The 22,954-nt window shown below is 51.9% G+C and overlaps 1 protein-coding gene across 4 annotated transcripts in view; it reads left to right on the top strand.

Moving 5' to 3' along the window:
• Window positions 1–22,954, top strand: part of FYB1 (FYN binding protein 1) — a 188,425-nt gene that overhangs the window by 139,516 nt on the left and 25,955 nt on the right. For all 4 annotated transcript variants that reach the window (XM_075328733.1, XM_075328725.1, XM_075328716.1 and 1 more), the window contains exons 5-8: window positions 12,515–12,534; window positions 15,507–15,553; window positions 17,313–17,436; window positions 21,341–21,497. In XM_075328733.1, the coding sequence (XP_075184848.1) occupies window positions 12,515–12,534; window positions 15,507–15,553; window positions 17,313–17,436; window positions 21,341–21,497 (348 nt within the window). The remainder of the gene's footprint in view (window positions 1–12,514; window positions 12,535–15,506; window positions 15,554–17,312; window positions 17,437–21,340; window positions 21,498–22,954) is intronic.

Here is a 22,954-nt window from a genome sequence, read left to right as displayed (position 1 = left end):
TGGGTGGCGTAACGGACAATAAACTATCCCAAAAACCAATCCCCTTTCACTCACGGGCGAGGAGCGCCACTCGAGTCCCCGGGATCCGGCCCATCACTCGAGCCACCGAGCAGCAGCGGCCGCAGCAGCAGAGGCAGCCGGACCCGAGCAGTGGGAGAGCGCAGCGTCCCCTCCTCCGCCCGCGTCACATTCACCGCCCACTTTATAGTGAGCACAACTATAATCAGGCTGATTGACAGCACGCTCTGCATACAGATGCTGCAGTTGTCGCGGGCGGGGAGGAGGGTGTCGGCACACCGCGCCCACCCCTTCTGCTCGGGTCCGGCAGCTGCTCAGTGGTGGCTCGAGCTGTGGGCCGGATCCCGGGGTGTCTCGAGCGACACTCCTCGCCCGTGAGCGAAAGGGGGTGTTTGTTGGGTGTGGGGATTGTTATAGTTCGTGACGCCACCCACGGTTGTGGTGATTGCACCACCGCTGCTCAGTATGGGGGTCCCGGGGATGGTGATGCGGAGCAGCCAGGTGTTGTGTTGCCCCTCCGTGGGTAGGGGTTGGTGATCCCGGGGCCCAGTGAAGTGATGTGAAGTGTAGGGCCCGGTGGGCGCAGGGACGCGGGGGCAGCGCTGTGCCTTGCGGCACTGTGGTACTCACTCAGCCTGAGACACGGACACAGTTTGTACGGTAAACCAACGGCTGGTAGGACGGTCCCACAGACAGCTGCACCTGCACTCCCGGTAGGTGACGGTGACGTCTCTCTTCCTTGCACCTGTGTTGTCTGATGGTAGCGGTGGATTCCCTCCGGTTACCCGCTCCCCGACTGCAATCTGGGCCGGAGGAGCTCTACACTTTGCCCGCAGGCGCTGGCCCTGGGGAAACTGGTGCCCTGGCGGTGGCGGTGTCTCCCCGGTAATGGTCGGGCTGTTGCCGTCAATCGGGACTTTGTTGTTGGGGGATCTCCGTCCCCTTCACTGACGGATTCGGCAAATTTGGCGACTCCTAGCCTTGCCGGGGTCCGAGAGGCCCCTGCCCTGGTGCTGACTGTCCTTCGGAACACTGCTCCAGACCACCGGGCACACAGCCAACGGGGTCCTTCCAGGAACTTCCAAACGGTCCCCCTCCAGACATTCACCGCCGTCGCTGACCTTGCTGTTCTGGCCCTACACAGAGCTGGACCTTCCAGGCTTTCTTTCCTTTTTCCACTTTACTTCCTTTTCTCCTTTACACTTCTCTACTTTCACCACTTTCACTTAGCTGTTTACTTTCTCACTTCAGCTCCTCACACTTGCCCTGCCTGGGCGGGCTAATCTGCCTGGTTACTTCCTGCCTCCAGAGTTGTGAGCTCCTCGGTGGGCGGAGCCGACCGCCTGGCCCACCCCCTGGTGTGCATCAACAGACTCCTGGAGGAAGGCAACAAGGATTTTTGGTTAGCAGATGTGCCTACCTGGAGTGTGGGGTGTGGTGGTGTTGTGACCCGTGTCCCCTGGCTTGCCCAGGGCGACACACACTCACTGCCCACACTCACTGCACACACACGCTGCACACACTGCCCACACTCACTGCACACACACGCTGCACACACTCACTGCCCACATTCACTGCACACGCTCACTGCACACATGCTGCACACACAGCCCACACTCACTACACACACACACTGCACACACACGCTGCACACACTGCCCACACACGCTGCACACACTCACTGCCCACACGCTGCACACACAGCCCACACTCACTGCACACACACGCTGCACACACTGCCCACACTCACTGCAAACACACGCTGCACACACTCGCTGCACACACAAGCAGCACACACTCACTGCACACACACACTGCACACACACGCTGCACACACACGCTGCACACACTCGCTGCACACACTCGCTGCACACACTCACTGCACACACGCTGCACACACAGCCCACACACGCTGCACACACACGCTGCACACACACGCTGCACACACTGCCCACACTCACTGCACACACTCGCTGCACACACTCGCTGCACACACTCGCTGCACACACTGCCCACACTCACTGCCCACACACGCTGCACACACACACTGCACACACACACTGCACACACTGCCCACACACGCTGCACACACTCGCTGCACACACTCACTACACACACGCTGCACACACAGCCCACACTCACTGCACACACTCGCTGCACACACACGCTGCACACACTCGCTGTACACACTCGCTGTACACACTCGCTGCACACACTGCCCACACTCACTGCACACACACGCTGCACACACACACTGCACTCACTGCCCACACTCACTGCACACACACGCTGCACACACACGCTGCACACACTCGCTGCACACACTCACTACACACACGCTGCGCACACAGCCCACACTCACTGCACACACTCACTGCACACACTGCCCACACTCACTGCACACACACGCTGCACACACACGCTGCCCACACTCACTGCACACACTCACTGCACACACACACTGGACATAGATGCTGCCCACACACACGCTGCACACACTCACTGCACACACTCGCTGCACACACTTGCTGCACACACTCGCTGCACACACACACTGCACACACACGCTGCACACACTCGCAGCACACACTCACTGCACACACACGCTGCATACACTCGCAGCACACACTCTCTGCACACACATGCTGCACACACTCACTGCACACACATGCTGGACATAGATGCTGCCCACACACATGTGTGGCACCCTGGACAAGCCAGGTCGTCACAGAACAACACCCACACACCCCACACTCCGGGTCAGGCACACCGAAGTCAGACACAAACCCTTGTTGCCTTCCTCCAGGGGCTGATGTCCACACCAGGGGGTGGGCCAGGCGGTTGGCCCCACCCACCGAGGAGTACACAGTCCTGGAGGCGGGAAAAGTAAGGCAGATTAGTTTTTGGAAGTGAAAGTGGAAGGAGTGAAGTGGCAGTAGAGAAGCCTGAAGTTGGTCCGGGTGTGTGGCCCGGACGGATCAGCAAGGTTGGCAGACGGTGGTGACCGTCTGCAAGAGAGGCTTATTGGAACTAGCCGTAAGGACCGTGGACGGGCGGTGGCCCGGCGGTACCGGACCGGTACGCAAAGAGAAGCCAGCACCATCCGGCAGGGGCTTACGGACCCCGGCAAGGCTAGGAGTCGCCGTGAATTTGCCAAATCCGTTAGCGAAGGGAACCTCCTGGGTTTCCCAGCAGCCAAGTCCCGACAGAAGGCAACCGTCCAACCGAGAGAGGGAAACACAGTCACCGCCAAGGCTAAAGTTCCCAGGGCCAGAGCCTGCGGGCAAAAAGGGCTCCTTCAGCAACCTTCAAGCTGGGGAGCGGGTTACCGGTGGGAACCCATTGGAACCGTCACATTGCACAGGTGCAGGGAAAGGTAGTCACCATCAACCTGCCGGGAGGAGAAACACCGCAGCCGTCTGTGGGACCCGTCCATCCAGCCGTTTGTTTTACCGACAACTGTGTCCTCATCATTGGCTGAGTGAGTACCACCGTGCCGTGCGGCACAGCGCTGCCCCCCCCGCGGCCCTGCACCTCACCAGGCCCCGTAACCCGCCTGCAATCCATCTCTACCCCATCACCGGGCCCCGGGACAACCAACCCCCTACCCACGGAGGGGAGAACCAACATCCAAGCTGCTCCCTGTCATCGCTCTCGGGATCCCCGTCCAGAGCAGCGGTGGTGTCACCAATCTCACCACAACCGTGGGTGGCGTCACGGACAATCTCAAATCCCCACAATCAATCCCCACCCTTTTCACTCACGGGCGAGGAACGCCGCTCGAGTCCCCGGGATCCGGCCCACCGCTCGAGCCACCACCGAGCAGCAGCCGCAGCAGCAGCCGGACCCAAGCAGTGGGAGAGCGCAGCGTCCCCTCCTCCGCCCGCGACAACTTGGCGTCATGAACAGGATCTTACCGCTCTGCCGTCTGGTAGAGGTGCGCTTTGTGACCGCCGGAGGTGTCCGGCCGAAAAATTTGAGAGGCCGCCATCTTGGCCGCGAAAAATTCCCGCTCGAGCGTCTCCTCGAGCAGTGGAGGCGCGAAGGCCAAAACCCCGCCTCTGTAGAGGAGGAGCCGGAAAGAGACTAAGGGGGACTGATGGCGTCTGGCCGCATGTAGCTTGCGGCTATACGAGCAGGGACACCGGGACCCCGCGATCCGCTGAGCCCTGCAAAGGATGTCTGCCCCACCTAGCTATGCGGAGGCTACCGAGCCGGTGCCTGGAACAGCGGCATGGCTGAGGGCCCGAACGGCAGGGATCTGCCGACACTACCGACGTCAGATATGCACACTGATGGAACAGTGGACCGCGGAGGTGGAGGAGGTAGCTGCAGTCGCCCGGGTGTATGGAAGCAATGATGGAGGAGCTGGTGAGTGACCCACGCCCCTGTGTCCCCGAGGGACCGGCCATTGCGGCTGAGGGACCCGGTCTACCCCTGGCCCCCATGCTGCCTCCGTCTTCCTTGCCCGTGCACCGTGCTGCACCTGGTCCGCCTGGCGTACACCCCTTCGTGACAGTGGCCGAGAGAGTGGCGAGCACAGAGGCTGCGGCAGCTGGAGGCGACCCGCCTGGCGCAGGGACGGATGATAGCGACTCCGGCCTGGATACAGAGCCTGTTTCCGAGGAAGACGAAGAGGTCGTTGCCCTGTGTGACATGGAGGCCACTCACATCCCCCGGAGCGGAAATAATGGGTATCGTGCGGCCCTCCCCCGTCGCGCCTGCTATGCGCTGGAGGGGCTGATTCCCGTGTTCCTCCACCCGGGGCCGGCTGAGGATGATGAAAGCGAGCAGTGAAGCCGGCGGTCCTCCGCCTAAAAGTTGTCCCCGTTGGGACCACCACCAAAGAACCGTTGTAAAAGTGTTAACTAATGATAAGTGAATGATAACCGAAGATGTCACCAGATTAACAAACCCTGATTTGAACCGGTCGCTGCCGGCAACTGGTCCTCGTTGGGACCCCTTACAAACCACTGTGTAGGAACTACTACGGACAAGCCCGAGAACTGGCAGGGCAACCACGAACTTGTGGTTTGTAAATAACAATGTGTTTTATGGCTTTACCGTAACCGCCTCCGGAGAGGCTAATTTGGAGGATGGGCCTGGAGGGAAGTGATGGCCCAGGCCCGCCACTACCGTAACCGGTGGCAATCCTCTGGGGGTTCAGGGGTTCCCCATGGACGTGGGTCCCCTGAAAAGGACAGAACCCGCTCGGGTAACTTGTGCTGGACTGGGGTCAAGGGGTGCTGCCCATTTGCTTAGGGGCAGCATCAGGGCCAGGTTACTTGGGTGGGAGAGAGCGGAAGCCGTAACCGTTTAGCAGCGTTTAAGAATATGCCTCCCGATGTGGGAAGAAGTTAATATATTTGTAACCTGTTTTACCGTTTATCTTTTCAGTTGTGAAAATAAAACCGGTGATGGACGGGCAGCCCGCGGACGGTCTGCATTTTACTAAGGGGGAATGTGGCGCCCTGGACAAGCCAGGTCGTCACAGAATAACACCAACACACCCCACACTCCCGGTCAGGCACACCAAAGTCAGACAAAAACCCTTGTTGCCTTTCTCCAGGGGCTGATGTTCACACCAGGGGGTGGGCCAGGCGGTTGGTCCCGCCCACCGAGGAGTTCACAGTCCTGGAGGCGGGAAAAGTAAGGCAGATTAGTTTTTGGAAGTGAAAGTGGAAGGAGGGAAGTGGCAGTAGAGAAGCCTGAAGTTGGTCCGGGTGTGTGGCCCGGACGGATCAGCAAGGTTGGCAGACGGTGGTGACCGTCTGCAGGAGAGGCTTATTGGAGCTAGCCGTAAGGACCGTGGACGGGCGGTGGCCCGGAGGTACCGGACCGGTACGCAAAGAGAAGCCAGCACCATCCGGCAGGGCTTACGGACCCCGGCAACGCTAGGAGTCGCCGTGAATTTGCCAAATCCATTAGCGAAGGAAACCTCCTGGGTTTCCCAGCAGCCAAGTCCCGACAGAAGGCAACAGTCCAACCGAGAGAGGGAAACACAGTCACCGCCAAGGCTAAAGTTCCCAGGGCCAGAGCCTGCGGGCAAAAAGGGCTCCTTCAGCAACCTTCAAAGCTGGGGAGCGGGTTACCGGTGGGAAGCCATTGGAACCGTCACATTGCACAGGTGCAGGGAAAGGCAGTCACCATCAACCTGCCGGGAGGAGAAACACCGCAGCCGTCTGTGGGACCCGTCCATCCAGCTGTGTGTTTTACCGAGAACTGTGTCCTCATCATTGGCTGAGTGAGTACCACCGTGCCGTGCGGCACAGCGCTGCCCCCGCGACCCTGCACCTCACCAGGCCCCGTAACCCGCCTGCCATCCATCCCTACCCCATCACTGGGCCCCGGGACAACCAACCCCCTACCCACGGAGGGGAGAACTAACATCCAGGCTGCTCCCTGTCATCGCTCCCGGGATCCCCATCCAGAGCAGCGGTGGTGTCACAACCTCACCACAACCGTGGGTGGCGTCATGGACAATCTCAAATCCCCACAATCAATCCCCACCCTTTTCACTCACGGGCGAGGAACGCCGCTCGAATCCCCGGGATCCGGCCCACCGCTCGAGCCACCACCGAGCAGCAGCAGCCGCAGCAGCGGCCGGACCCGAGCAGTGCAGTGGGAGAGCGCAGCGTCCCCTCCTCCGCCCGCGACACATGCTGCACACACTCACTGCACACATATGCTGCCCACTCACGCTGCCCACTCACGCTGCCCACACACATGCCGCACACACATGCCGCACACACATGCCGCACACACATGCCGCACACACATGCTACATGCACTCACTGCACACATTCTGCACACACATGCCGCACACACGCTGCACATATACCACAGACCAGACAACCAATCAGTGTACTAAGGATTGGTTATAGACGCGCTCACTGTGTAGTGATTGGTGACGGTAACAGTGTGGCGCCCCTGACCTGGTCAGGCACCACTGAGTACTGCACCCATGCTGGGGACAGTACAATACAGGTAATCCAGAAGGCTGACCGAGGTGTGACTACACAGGCGCATAGTGATCAGGTCTCACACATGTACCTTTGAGAGGACCCCTGGGGATCCCAGGAGGGGGCAAAGCCTTCACCTCCACTGGAAGGGTGGAGGGGGCAAAGCCTCCATCTCCAATTGAGGGGTGTGGTGGAGAGCCTGGTTGCTAGGTGGCGTAGGCAGGCACAAGAGGGAGAAGGAGGAGAGCAGTCTGAAGCAGAGTGGGGAGGAGTGAGGAGCATGAAGTGGAGCTGAGACAGGAGCAGCAGTGCAGGTCCCTCAAGTGAGCCGGTTTTAGTGTGCAGCTCAGGGAGAGCAGAAGCAGCCCCTGGAGCTGTTGCAGTCTAACAGCGTCCGCGCAGTGACTACCGACGGGGGAGAACGGTCACCTGGTAGTGCTGCCCGAACCCCACACACAGCTAGAGAGAGAGCAACGTAGTGGAAAGTACGGAGACTGTCAGGGAGTACCAGGCCCAAACGGGCGGCAGATCCCGGTGCGGGGATAGATCCACCTTTCCTTGCTAAACCTGCCGGTGTGGGGCCCTCAAAGCCCACGCCACAACACCCCAAAGGCCGCAGCCACGTAGCCACAGTTAGGGCCCATAGTTCACAGGAGGCAAGCAGCTGGAGTGATCTGGTCCAGGCGACAAGCAAACGGCAAACAAACGAGGGGAGCAGCTACTTCCCTGGGTGACCCCCATAGGGACTAAAAGTCGGGGTTACCACAAACCACAGAAGGGCTAAGGAAGGCGAGTCGGTAGCCACCCTCATCAGTCAGCCTGAAGGATACCTGGTTCCAGCCTGGTTCATCCCAGCTACGCCCGGGTTACTCACCCTGCCATCATCAGTGAGTAAAACCCCTGAAAGACATTCTGCTTGTGTTGAGTTATTCTGCGCCTTGTGGTTCCACACACTTACACAGGGCCCTGGGGCTTGCCTCACTCTCAGGAGGCTATTACAACTGACTGCACCCACCATCAGCCCCAGGCCTCCCTCAATCTGCAGTGGCGGTCTTCACTGACCGCAATTCTGAGAGTGGCGTCACGACAATCCTAAATAGAAGATCTCCTACCTGTGATAAGATCCAGCTGAGTGGAGTCCCTGAAGGTAATGCACCGACACAACACTTGTGGGGCTTCACATCTGGCGTCACGAACAGGATAAGGACTAGACCTGTTCAGACAGGTGACCATGTGCCTGGGCGGTCCGCTTGGAAAATTGGAAGCGCCGCCATATTGCCACCATGAAAAGCGCGCTGAAAAACAACAGCAGCCCGCGCTGGGAGAAGTTACCGCCCACGAAGAGGTGTGGCTACCCAGAGATCCCCTGCAGAGTCCTGACCTCGCAAGTGAAGAGAGCGGAGGCGTTCAGAGACGTCGGGACAGAAAGGGAGCCAGAAGCCTGCTGCTGGAAGAGGCAGAGCAGAAACTGAAGAGCCTGCTACTGGAGGCAGCGACGAGTCCGCTGCTGGGAAATCGTGCAGAAGAAGGCGCAGAGGAAATGGCGTCTGAACGCAGAGACCCAGAGCCAGGCTCCGCTGCCTGGTGGTATCAGGAACTTGCCCAGTTCTGCGATCAACTGGAGGCCAGGGTCATACGACAGATCAGCGAGGAACGCACGGCGCTTCTGGAGATGGCTGCCGCGGTGCAGGCCTATGAGGAAAAAGCTGCGCGACGAGTGCCAGACCGAGCGGCGACGACTCAGACCCCGATGGTGCCACCGATGGGTGAGTCCAGTGTTGCCCCTGCCAGCGCGAGTGCCCCGACCCCTGCTGCCACGCCCGCGGTCCCTGAAGAGGCGCCCGGCGCGGCGACGCTGGACCAGGCCGCAGCAGCGATGCCCTGCCCGGCCCGCCAAGCCCAGGCCGCCGCAGCGATGCCTTGCCCGGCCCGCAAAGATCCGGCTGCCACCGCGTCCCTCGTCCATGCCGCGGGTGTGACGCTGACCCAGGCCGCCGCCTTGCTAGGCCCGGCCCGCCAAGACCCCACCGCAGCAGCGACGCTCATCCACGCCGCAGGCGAGGTGCTGAACCAGGCCGCAGCCACGCCAGGTGCGGCCCGCCAAGCTCCGATCGCTGCAGCGACGCCCAGCCCAGCCTGCACAGATCCCATCGCAGCTGCGACGCCAATTCAGGCCGCCGCAGCGATGCCCTGCCCGGCCCGCCAAGAACCGGCCACAGTAGCGATGCCCGCTAAGACTCCAGCTGCGACCCTGAGTGAGACTGCGACAGCAACGCTGATCCAGGCCCCCGCCATGCAGGGCGCGGCCCGCCAAGACCAGGCCGCCGCCATGCAGGGCGCGGCCCGCCAAGACCAGGCCGCCGCCATGCAGGGCGTGGCCCGCCAAGACCAGGCCGCCGCCATGTCAGGCGCGGCCCGCCAAGACAAGAATGTACCACTGTTTACCCCGGCCTGCAAGGCCAGAGCAGACACCGCTCCCCAGTCTAAGGAAGTCCCTGCTAGGAAGTCCCTGATAGGAGAGGACCCCGCATACTGGAAGCTGAAGGCTGATCTAGAGGCCCAGTTCCCACAGGAGATGGTGGACCGGTATCTGCTCCCTCCGCACACCCCCAAGGCGACTCCTGCAGCAACCACGCCAAAGAGTCCCCCGCCCGGGCCTGCTGATGAACACCCATCCCCAGCGCTGCCACAACAGGAGTGCTTAGAAGAACTAAGGGGGAGAGGAGGCCAGGAAGCTGAGGAGCTGACCCCGGAGCCAGCAGCAGTGGATCCATGCCCAGAGCCAGAGATGCTGCCGTACTCCCGCTGGGATGAAGAGGAAGATTTGTCCAGAAACCTCACCTGGGAGCCTGCAAACAGTGAAGCAGCAACCCAGCAGAATCCAGCCCGTAGGACACGGCGCCGTAGCAGAACAAAGTTTTCCCCTGCACCGCAGTCTCCAGAGCAGAAAGACGAAGTCATGGCCAGAGACTTGGAAGAGAAACGGTTCCTGAGAAGGGCCAAATCCCAGGTTAGAGGTCCACTTTGTCGGGGAGTTGTGGAAGACTTCAGCTTGAAGAGTGGATATGGCTTCATAGTAGCTCCTGGTATGAAGGAAGGCATCTTTGTTAACAGAAGAGACGTTAGAGCCCATTTGCCCAGAGGACATCCGGGAAGGAACTTACGGACAGGAGATTCAGTGGAATTCACCATGCACCAAGGAGAAAGGGGATGGTATGCATTGGATGTTACACCATGTCCCAGACATCCCTACAGTGAACCTGCTGTCTCAACAGAAAAAGAAACAGATACAGAAAAAGAAACAGATACAGAAGAAGAAAGAAAAGACAGAGATGGAGAAAGTAACAGGTGCCGCAGCCCTACAGGCCCAAGCCCTGGTGAGGAGGAATCTGCGTAAAGTAAAGAAAGAAGTACAGCAAGTTACAGTTTTGACCAGTTTGCAACGTTTACAAGTTTAAGCATGTGCCCACATGAACTTATGTGAGAAACCCATGAACCTTAAGGCTATGAACTGGCTATAGCCACAAACTCTCACAGTGTAAATAGTTACCCCAGAGGTACCACCACCAGAGCCAGCCTGTTTATGGGGCCTTGGCTCGCCTGCAACCAGGGAGCACGTCTGTTTATGGGGCCTTGGCTCGCCTGCAACCAGGGAGCATGCCTGTTTATGGGGCCTGGCTCTCCACCACAAAGAGGGTACCTGGTCAGCACCAACTGTGGAGGCCGCCTCTACATCCTGCCAGAAGAGGCTGAAGGCGCGGCTCCACCAGGCCAGGTATGCCCTGAAGACCACTAGACCATGAAAGCCGCCTCTACATCCTGCCAGAAGTGGCTGAAGGCGCGGCCAACGGGAGAGGAAGATTGGAGGAAAGGTCTGGGGAAGTGGATGGCCCAGACCTGGTTACCAAAAGAAACCGGTGACCTGCCTCCTGAAAGGGTTTAGGGTGGGTTAACGGACTTGTGGGTGGAGGGTGGTGATGTATGGTACCTGGTGGTTTTAAAACGTTTTACCATGTTTTAATGTTTTACGCATTTTAAAATGTTGTCTTGCAGCCCGAGGACGTGCTGGTGATAACTAAGGGGGAATATAGCGCCCCTGACCTGGTCAGGCACCACTGAGTACTGCACCCATGCTGGGGACAGTACAATACAGGTAATCCAGAAGGCTGACCGAGGTGTGACTACACAGGCGCATAGTGATCAGGTCTCACACATGTACCTTTGAGAGGACCCCTGGGGATCCCAGGAGGGGGCAAAGCCTTCACCTCCACTGGAAGGGTGGAGGGGGCAAAGCCTCCATCTCCAATTGAGGGGTGTGGTGGAGAGCCTGGTTGCTAGGTGGCGTAGGCAGGCACAAGAGGGAGAAGGAGGAGAGCAGTCTGAAGCAGAGTGTGGAGGAGTGAGGAGCATGAAGTGGAGCTCAGACAGGAGCAGCAGTGCAGGTCCCTCAAGTGAGCCGGTTTTAGTGTGCAGCTCAGGGAGAGCAGAAGCAGCCCCTGGAGCTGTTGCAGTCTAACAGCGTCCGCGCAGTGACTACCGACGGGGGAGAACGGTCACCTGGTAGTGCTGCCCGAACCCCACACACAGCTAGAGAGAGAGCAACGTAGTGGAAAGTATGGAGACTGTCAGGGAGTACCAGGCCCAAACGGGCGGCAGATCCCGGTGCGGGGATAGATCCACCTTTCCTTGCTAAACCTGCCGGTGTGGGGCCCTCAAAGCCCACGCCACAACACCCCAAAGGCCGCAGCCACGTAGCCACAGTTAGGGCCCATAGTTCACAGGAGGCAAGCAGCTGGAGTGATCTGGTCCAGGCGACAAGCAAACGGCAAACAAACGAGGGGAGCAGCTACTTCCCTGGGTGACCCCCATAGGGACTAAAAGTCGGGGTTACCACAAACCACAGAAGGGCTAAGGAAGGCGAGTCGGTAGCCACCCTCATCAGTCAGCCTGAAGGATACCTGGTTCCAGCCTGGTTCATCCCAGCTACGCCCGGGTTACTCACCCTGCCATCATCAGTGAGTAAAACCCCTGAAAGACATTCTGCTTGTGTTGAGTTATTCTGCGCCTTGTGGTTCCACACACTTATACAGGGCCCTGGGGCTTGCCTCACTCTCAGGAGGCTATTACAACTGACTGCACCCACCATCAGCCCCAGGCCTCCCTCAATCTGCAGTGGCGGTCTTCACTGACCGCAATTCTGAGAGTGGCGTCACGACAATCCTAAATAGAAGATCTCCTACCTGTGACAAGATCCAGCTGAGTGGAGTCCCTGAAGGTAATGCACCGACACAACACTTGTGGGGCTACACAACAGCTCCGTGCAGTGTCCCAATGACTGCAAGTAAGCAAATGCAGGGAGGATATCAGTTAGTTTTCTTCCTGGAGCTGCTGCTCTTGTAAAGTTAGCTATACAGGGTTTATAAGCTTTTTACCTGCAGATTAACCCTATACCTGTCAGAAAATAGCATTTTTGATCTGTTCTCTTTAATTTGTACTATAGTGATTTATGTCCTTTTCCCTCTTGTATTTTGCAGGCGCTATCATTGATGATATAGTAAGTATTGATTCCTGGATGAAAAGTCTACTGTTTCTATTAACGGAAATCTGATATATTTACAGGGGTTGTAGAGAATAGGAAAAACCTGACGCGCCGCCCCTGTCCGCAGGTTGTGTGTGGTACTGCATCTCAAATCTACTCACTTTAATGAAACGGAGCTGCAGAACCCGACACAATGTGTTCCGATGCTGCGCTGTGTGGGTCAGCCGTGTCTTCTCTAGTCCTGTACAACCCCTTTAATTATGTTATTTCCATCTTTAAGAGGATTGGAGTTTCAGGGCGACTTTTATTGATCCCTTTAATAATGGCAGCGCCCAGATCTATAGGGCTATTTCCTAGACTGCTGCATGAAGAGGTAATGCAGAAGACCCAGCAATGAACAGTGTGATTAACCCGGGGCATAGCTAACACGAACCAATGAAATGGAACTATGGTATGTGACAGGAGCGCTGCTCCTGCAGACTTAATGAAGTCAGTGACAATGAAGACAAAAAAAATCTATTTTATAAAAAACCCTATAAAGCTGAATTTTAGCTGCTTTGCCCAATATATGTGCAGTCACAGTTCCCATCAGGGGTGCTGCTATGGGGGCTGCAGAGGTAGGGTACAAGCCTCCATGCCAAAAAAAACACCAGATGTAAAAATAAGGATGTAATCTTGAATGTGACTTCACATGTAGACCTTTTCTTACCAAATATCCCTGGTGGTCTAGGGTAATAAATTGATTTGATTGTTGATATCAAAATCACCCGTAGTGAAAGGGAAGAGGTTAATATGAGCATTAACATTCACTGTCTGTATCCCTGGTGGCCTAGGGCAAAGGAGGGGGTTCATGCCAAAATCCCTGGTGGTGAAGAGAAGTAATAAGAAGGTAATTTGAGATTGTTGGAATAGGACGATGGAGGGGTTTATGTGAGCATTAGTGGTGGTCTAGGGCATTAAGGGGTTCATTTAAGCATCCCTGGTGGTCTAGGGCAGGGAAGTAGTTAATGTCAGCATTGCTGGGGTTCTGAGACAGAAAGCGGTTGATTTAAGTAGACTAGGGTCCAGGGAAGTGGAGACGTTAATGTAAGCATCCCTGGTGGTCCAGGGAACTAGAACCTTCAAATTGAGCATCCATAGTGCTGGGAAGTAGTTAATTCCAATATTGCTGGGGGTCCGGGATAGCAAGGAATTGAATTAAGCAGAGTGGGGTCCGGTGAAGTGGAGGCATTTATGTAAGCATCCCTGGTGGTCTAGGGAAAGAGTGTTTACCAATACTCCTTTGGGTCAAATTCAGTAAGAAATCAATCAGAGCAGGGGATGTGGAAGATTGTGGTCTAAGGCAGAAAAATTATTAACATCAACATCGCTGGTGGTCTGGGATAGGAAGGAGTTACTTATAGTATCCCTGGGGGTCTAGTGCAGGCTGGTCACTTTGGGGGAAGGAGACACAAAATAAGTAGATACCAGTAATATAAATGGCACATTGTAGGTCGGGAAGCACTGCTATAGGGTTTGCATTAGAGCTTAAATGTGTTAAAGGAGACCTGTCACTTGCCATAAATATATGAATGTATTATTTGGTGTGAATGCCGCCATTCTCCTGAATCCGGCGATGTTTTTCTTTTGTTTCTGCTCCTCTCCGTTCCTGAGTTATGGCCCCTTTTTCCCTGTATGTATATCTACTCTTGTTAGCCAAGTGGGCGTGAGCTTCAAGAAAAACTCACAGAAGAGCTGAAGACCACGCCCAGTTGTAACAAGAATAGATTTAGTTACAGGAAAGATGAGGCCGTATCTCAGGAACGGTGAGGAGTAGGAACAAAAGAAAAACATCGCCGGATTCAGGAGAACAGCAGCATTTACTCTGAGAAAAAAAATTACCGTACATATTTATGGCAAGTGACAGGTTCCCTTTAATTTATACCTTTGGGTAATAATAATGATGATGATAATAATAATAATAATAATATACTCCTATTAAGGAGTCCAAGACAAGAAAGTGACGACCTACTTGGGGGCTGAAGTGGCAGCCATCATAGAGACAGAGACAGTGGCCAGATATAATGTTTAAAGGGGTTGTCTACTATTGGACAGACCTTTCTTAAATGCTACAGTTCACTTTCTAAAAAAAAAAAAAAAAAAAGAAAATGAATATATATAAAAAAAATAAATCACTTATGATATATATATATATATATATATATATATATATATATATAAAATATTTATTATTTTTTACTTTATATATTAAAATTATTTATTTTATATATTTTTTATATTTTTTTACATTATATATATATATATATATATATGTAAAAAAAAATCCAAAAAATACATAACATAAATATAATAATTTAATATAGAAAATGTAAAATATAAAAAAATAATAAATATTTTATATATATATATATATATATATATATATTATAGTGTGTGTGTGTATATATATATATATATATATATATATACTGTATATATTAATTTCCCAGACCACCAGTGTTATCAGCACTTGCATAGACAGATGGAACAAAGCTGATGGGCTGCAGCGCTAATGTCATGTGACAATTTCTCATGATCACCAGCAGATGCAGCGCTGACATTATATGGTGTCTGTCTGTTAGATGTGTATTTTTTATTTTATTTTTTATTTTAAATGGGGCCCTGTATCATGTAGGAAGTGGGCAATTCCTTTAACAAAAGCTAAAGAGCCTCCTCTCTTATTGGGCAGCTAATTGATTATAAACTGATCCTTATGATCTGTGCTGTATCAAATGTCCGACTTCTCAACAGCGCCACCACATGGGGGAACGTGGCATTACACAGTCTCAAACAATGAGCCATCTAGGTACACTTTAATAGACAAAATTACAAAAGGCGTACCCCTCCAAATTCCCATAGGTAGAACATCCTCCTATACAGAAATAAGATAAAAGCAGAATTTTGCATTTTACTGACATAAATTGTTCTGAATCCACTTTTATTTTAAGAGTGAAGAAAGTGATGAGGAATGCTATCAAGACATTGATGAGCACAGGTAAGTACATATGTATACAAGGCTATGTTAGATACTCTACCATAGTGTCCTATCGTACACACAAGGACAGACACTTAGAAGAAATATTAACTAGACCCGGCCCTTGGACTGCTGTATTATGGTCATGTGTCACCATGAATGTTTTATTATTGCATCTTTCTAGATGTTAGAACTTTGTTTTTTACTAAAACAAACATTAAAATAAAAGGAAAACTTGTTGTTCCCTACAGCCACCACTAGAGGGAGCTCAGCGTGTACAGATTACAGATGGAACTCAATAAAAACAATGTATGCAGAGAGCTCCCCCTAGTGGGGGCTAATAGTCCACATAAATTTTAAAGCTAGTAATGTTTTTGAGGGGCTTTTTTAGAGCTAGTAAAATTAACAAAACCCGGCCATTGGACTGCTGTATTATGGTCAGGTGTCGGCATGAATATTTTATTAATTCACCTTTCTAGCTGTTAGAACTTTATTTTTTACTAATACAGACATTGAAATAAAGGAAAACTTGTTATTATCTACAGCCACCTCTAGGGGGAGCTCAATGTCTACAGATTACAAATTGAACTCAATAAAAACACTGTATGCAGAGATCTCCCCCTAGTGGTGGCTAATAGCCTACACAGATTTTAAAGCTAGTCATGTTTTTGCATTGTTTTTCTTTAGAGCTAGATATATTAACAAGACTCAGGCTTTGGACTGTTATAGTATGGTCATGCGTAAGCATGAATATTTTATTAATGCATCTTTCTAGCTTTTAGAATTTTGTTTTTTACTAATACAACCATTATTATAAAGGCTAACTACAGGCACCACTAGAGGAAGTTCAATGCATACAGATTACAATGACTATGGGATAGTGGGCAACTTAGGTTCCTAAGCTGCCCCTCAAGCTAGGAGGCCCTATGCTCTCTATGTCCTCAATGATACTTTTGATGGTGGAGATGTCTGAGCCTCCTTTCTGGCCCTATTCCTGACCAGTCCTGGTCCTCAGGAAGGGACGGGACAGGAGTGAGATGAAATCCACAGATAAAGACCAACAGGGGAAAAACCAAAGGTCTGTCACACAGCACGCACATACAAAGGTAAAGACAATCAGAGATTCAGGAGGAAAACAAGAGCAGGAAGGAAGCTACAAAACAACAGGGGTGGACTCCACAACTGCTTCAAGCAGTAGGCACACCAGAGAGTTTTGGACACCACACCTTACAGAGCAAAATAGAATAAACTATAGTTGGCATGGGTGGAAGGATTCAACCAGCATAAATAGGAGGGGAGCAGATGTGATTGGCTGCCCCACAACATAATACCAAAGGAGCAAGAAGACTAGCAGAGATTAACTGTTGCTTGCCTGCCTGCGCATGAGATTGGCTGTGTTGATCTCAGACACTAGAGAAACCACCAGGTGGAGTATAAGAATTTGCAATCTGAACAGAGCGCAATGCCACCATGACAGTCGGCAAAGTATGTGCAAAACTCTGTATGACAATTACACATTATACTCAATTAAAATACTGTCTGCTGAGAGCTCCCTCTAGTGGTGAGTAATAGCCTGCTTGGACGTTAGAGCTTGTGATGTATTTTCACATCTACTATGTGAAGAATGACAGATTTTACTGAGGATTCCATCCTGGGCATTAAAAAGGGGTGGAATGAGCAGTGTAATCCATATCCAATGTCCTTAAACCAAAACTTCCATCATAAATCTGTCTAGAGATGATGAGCGTTGCAGTTAATCAGTGCAAACCTTTCCTTCCAGCGCTCAGTACAAGAAAGAGCAAGAAGAGAAGAATGAGAAAAAGCGGAAGAAAGAATTGGAGCAAGCGAAGAAAGAGCAAAAGGAAAGAGAAAAGAAGGACCAGGAGACAAGAAAACGATTTAAGGTAACTCCTGATACCCATCCCAAATCCAAAGACTTATTGATCTTTTCATTTTAGTGTTGAAAATAATTCAGAACTTTGCAAGACAAAAAAATGATGTTTTGATACAAAAGATTCTGTCTGCAGCCACCACTAGGGGGGGAGCTCCCTGTATACAGAGATACAGGATAAGATTCTGTCTGCAGCCACCACTAGGGGGGAGCTCCCTGTATACAGAGATACATGATAAGATTCTGTCTGCAGTCACCACTAGGGGAACTCCCTGTATACAGATATACATGATAAGATCCTGTCTGCAGCCACCACTAGGGGGAGCTCCCTGTATACAGAGATTACATGATAAGATTCTGTCTGCAGCCACCACTTAGGGGAAGCTCCCTGTATACAGAGATACATGATAAGATCCTGTCTGCAGCCACCACTTAGGGGGAGCTCACTGTATACAGAGATACATGATAAGATCCTGTCTGCAGCCACCACTAGGGGGAGCTCCCTGTATACAGAGATACATGATAAGATCCTGTCTGCAGCCACCACTAGGGGGAGCTCCCTGTATACAGAGATACATGATAAGATTCTGTCTGCAGCCACCACTAGAGGGGCGCTCCCTGTATACAGAGATACATGATAAGATCCTGTCTGTAGCCACCACTAGGGGGAGCTCCCTGTATACAGAGATACATGATAAGATCCTGTCTGGATTCACCACTAGGGGGCGCTCCCTGTATACAGAGATACATGATAAGATTCTGTAGCCACCACTAGGGGGAGCTCCCTGTATACAGAGATACATGATAAGATCCTGTCTGCAGCCACCACTAGGGGGAGCTCCCTGTATACAGAGATACATGATAAGATCCTGTCTGGATTCACCACTAGGGGGCGCTCCCTGTATACAGAGATACATGATAAGATTCTGTAGCCACCACTAGGGGGAGCTCCCTGTAATACAGAGATACATGATAAGATCCTGTCTGCAGCCACCACTAGGGGGAGCTCCCTGTATACAGAGATACATGATAAGATCCTGTCTGCAGCCACCACTAGGGGGAGCTCCCTGTATACAGAGATACATGATAAGATTCTGTCTGCAGCCACCACTAAGGGGGAGCTCCCTGTATACAGAGATACATGATAAGATCCTGTCTGCAGCCCACCACTAGGGGGAGCTCCCTGTATACAGAGATACATGATAAGATCCTGTCTACAGCCACCACTAGGGGGAGCTCCCTGTATACAGAGATACATGATAAGATCCTGTCTGCAGTCACCACTAGGGGGAGCTCCCTGTATACAGAGATACATGATAAGATCCTGTCTGCAGCCACCACTAGGGGGAGCTCCCTGTATACAGAGATACATGATAAGATCCTGTCTGCAGTCACCACTAGGGGGAGCTCCCTGTATACAGAGATACATGATAAGATTCTGTCTGCAGCCACCACCTAGGGGGAGCTCCCTGTATACAGAGATACATGATAAGATCCTGGTGTGCAGTCACCACTAGGGGGAGCTCCCTGTATACAGAGATACATGATAAGATTCTGTCTGCAGCCACCACTAGGGGGAGCTCCCTGTATACAGAGATACATGATAAGATTCTGTCTGCAGCTACCACTAGGGGGAGCTCCCTGTATACAGAGATACATGATAAGATCCTGTCTGCAGCCACCACTAGGGGGAGCTCCCTGTATACAGAGATACATGATAAGATCCTGTCTGCAGCCACCACTAGGGGGAGCTCCCTGTATACAGAGATACATGATAACATCCTGTCTGCAGCCACCACTAGGGGGAGCTCCCTGTATACAGAGATACATGATAAGATCCTGTCTGCAGTCACCACTAGGGGGAGCTCCCTGTATACAGAGATACATGATCAGATCCTGTCTGCAGCCACCACTAGGGGGAGCTCCCTGTATACAGAGATACATGATAAGATCCTGTCTGCAGTCACCACTAGGGGGAGCTCCCTGTATACAGAGATACATGATAAGATCCTGTCTGCAGCCACCACTAGGGGGAGCTCCCTGTATACAGAGATACATGATAAGATCCTGTCTGCAGTCACCACTAGGGGGAGCTCCCTGTATACAGAGATACATGATACGATTCTGTCTGCAGCCACCACTAGGGGGAGCTCCCTGTATACAGAGATACATGATAAGATCCTGTCTGCAGTCACCACTAGGGGGAGCTTCCCTGTATACAGAGATACATGATAAGATTCTGTCTGCAGCCACCACTAGGGGGAGCTCCCTGTATACAGAGATACATGATAAGATTCTGTCTGCAGCTACCACTAGGGGGAGCTCCCTGTATACAGAGATACATGAATAGATTCTGTCTGCAGCCACCACTAGGGGGAGCTCCCTGTATACAGAGATACATGATAAGATCCTGTCTGCAGCCACCACTAGGGGGAGCTCCCTGTATACAGAGATACATGATAAGATCCTGTCTGCAGCCACCACTAGGGGGAGCTCCCTGTATACAGAGATATATGATAAGACCCTGTCTGCAGCCACCACTAGGGGGAGCTCCCTGTATACAGAGGTACATGATAAGATCTTGTCTGCAGCCACCACTAGGGGGGAGCTCCCTGTATACAGAGATATATGATAAGATCCCTGTCTGCAGCCACCACTAGGGGGAGCTCCCTGTATACAGAGATACATGATAAGATCCTGTCTGCAGCCTCCACTAGGGGGAGCTCCCTGTATACAGAGATACATGATAAGACCCTGTCTGCAGCCTACCACTAGGGGGAGCTCCCTGTATACAGAGATACATGATAAGATCCTGTCTGCAGCCACCACTAGGGGGGAGCTCCCTGTATTACAGAGGTACATAAGACCCTGTCTGCAGCCACCACTAGGGGGAGCTCCCTGTATACAGAGATATATGATAAGATCCTGTCTGCAGCCACCACTAGGGGGGAGCTCCCTGTATACAGAGATACATGATAAGATCCTTGTCTGCAGCCTCCACTAGGGGGAGCTCCCTGTATACAGAGATACATGATAAGATCTTGTCTGCAGCCACCACTAGGGGGAGCTCCCTGTATACAGAGATACATGATAAGATTCTGTCTGCAGCCACCACTAGGGGGAGCTCCCTGTATACAGAGATACATGATAAGATCCTGTCTGCAGCCTCCACTAGGGGGAGCTCCCTGTATACAGAGATACATGATAAGATCTTGTCTGCAGCCACCACTAGGGGGAGCTCCCTGTATACAGAGATACATGATAAGATCCTGTCTGCAGCCACCAACTAGGGGGAGCTCCCTGTATACAGAGATACATGATAAGATCCTGTCTGCAGCCACACCACTAGGGGGAGCTCCCTGTCTACAGAGATACATGATAAGATTCTGTCTGCAGCCCACCACTAGGGGGAGCTCTCTGGAAATTGATACAGATGTGGCTGCTGTCTCACAGCTCCTATACCGGTTGTCAAACAATTTTACCAGAAAAATGTGGGAATTATAGAATATTGGAAGTAAATTATAAAAATAAGAATTTGAGGTATAATTCATCGGGTTTTTTGTACAAACCCCTTGTGTCAGAGTTGATCACTTGCTCAGCTGCAGCGCCCCCTGCTGCACTGTGGTGTCTCTACATGGCAATTACCAATTACGGAGTAGTATGATTTTATTGAGATGCTAAAATACGAGTGTAGTCTGTCTGACCGGAGTCCGGGGGTAGCTTTCTGGGGTGAATGGCACTTGGTAAGTGGAAACGTTGTTATAGATTCTGCATTTGGGGTGAGGAGCTTCATATTCTCCCTCCAATCTGTTACCTGCACAAGAGCCATCATCTTATATTACCTATGGGGTTACATTTCGCCCCAAGACCTAAAGGCTTCTCCCTGCTGAGATCTGACTCCCTGATGTTTCCGGCAGTTAACAGATAAGATAGATGTCATTCATCAGGCCAAGGCCAACACGGAGTATAAAGGCGGCAAAAATGAACTCAGCTTCAAAAACGGAGACCAGATAGAAATTATACGAGTCACGGATAATCCGGAAGGAAAGTGGCTGGGAAGAATGAAAGGAAATTGTGAGTAATCGAGCACTATTCCTTCCCTTCCTCAGCTCACTCCTGTGCTGAGTTCTCTCCATTCTTTCCATCTCTTTATTTTGTTTCTTTCTTCATTTTTTTTTCCTGACTATTTTTCTTTTTTTCTTCTTTCTTTCATTCCTTCCTTCTTTTCTTTATGTTCCCTCATTTCCCCACTTTTCTCCCTTACTCTTTTCTTCTTTCCCTATCATGTTCTCTTCATTTTTCCCTCCTTTGCTTCCATCCCCCTTCCCACCAACTATCATTTTCAATCACTCTTTGGTCTTTACCAAAGTGGTGTTGTTCACAAGGGTAATAATGCAAACGGCCTAAAAGACTAGCCCCAGAGGATCATGTAAGCCCGGCCCCAGAGTGATCATGTAAGCCCGGCCCCAGAGGATCATGTAAGCCCCGCCCCAGAGGATTATGTAAGCCCCGCCCCAGAGGATCATGTATGTCATGCCCCAGAGGATCATGTAAGCCATGCCCCTAGAGGATCATGTAAACCACACCCCAAAGGATCATGTAATGGTCTTCCTCTAATTCCTTTTTTCTGCTTTCCACTCATTTCCTTCCACCTCCCCTTCCCTCCTCTTCTCTCTCATTTCCTTCAACCTCCCCTTCTGTTCCCCTCAATTCAGTCCACCTCCTTTTCCCTTCTCTTTCCTCATTTCCTTCCACCTTCCCCTCTTGCTGTTCTCTACCTTTATTCCCTTCCTCCTTCCCTTATTTCCTCCCATTTTCCCTTCCCTCCTCTTCCCTCATTTCCTTCCACCTTCCACTCTTTCTTTCCTGTTCCTTTATTTCCTTACACCTTCGCTTCCCTCATTTCCTGCCATCTTGCTTTCCCTCATTTCTTTCCACTTTCCCTTCCCTCCTCTTTCTTCCTTCATTTCCTTTAATCTTCCCCTCTTTCTTTCCTCTTCATATATTTCCTTCCACCTTCCCTCTTCTTCCCTCATTTCCTTCCACTTTCACCTACTTCTTTCCTCTTCCCTTATTTCCTTACACCTTCCTTTCCCTCCTCTTCCTTCCTTCATTTTCTTCAACCTTCACCCAACTTCTTTCGTTTTCCTTTATTTCATTCCACCTCTCCCTCTTTATTTCTGCTTCCTTTATTTCCTTCCATCTTCCCTCCTCTTTCTTCATCTTTCCCTCAAGTCTTTCCATCTTCCCTCCTCTTCCTTCTTCCTCCATCTCTCCCTCATTTCCTTCCATCTTCTTTCCTCCTCCTTCTTCCTCCATCTCTCCCTCATTTCCTTCCATCTTCTTTCCTCCTCCTTCTTCCTCCATCTCTCCCTCATTTCCTTCCATCTTTCCTCCTCTTCCTTCTTCCTCCATCTCTGTCATTTCCTTCCATCTTTCCTCCTCTTCATTATTCCTCCATAGCTCCCTTATTTGTTCCATCTTTCCTCTTCTTCTTTATTCGGCTTCCTTTATTTATTTCCATCCATCTT

This window comes from Anomaloglossus baeobatrachus, chromosome 1 (assembly GCF_048569485.1).
Source record: "Anomaloglossus baeobatrachus isolate aAnoBae1 chromosome 1, aAnoBae1.hap1, whole genome shotgun sequence".
NCBI classification, from domain to species: Eukaryota; Metazoa; Chordata; class Amphibia; order Anura; family Aromobatidae; genus Anomaloglossus; species Anomaloglossus baeobatrachus.
This window is presented reverse-complemented; position numbering and strand designations above follow the sequence as displayed.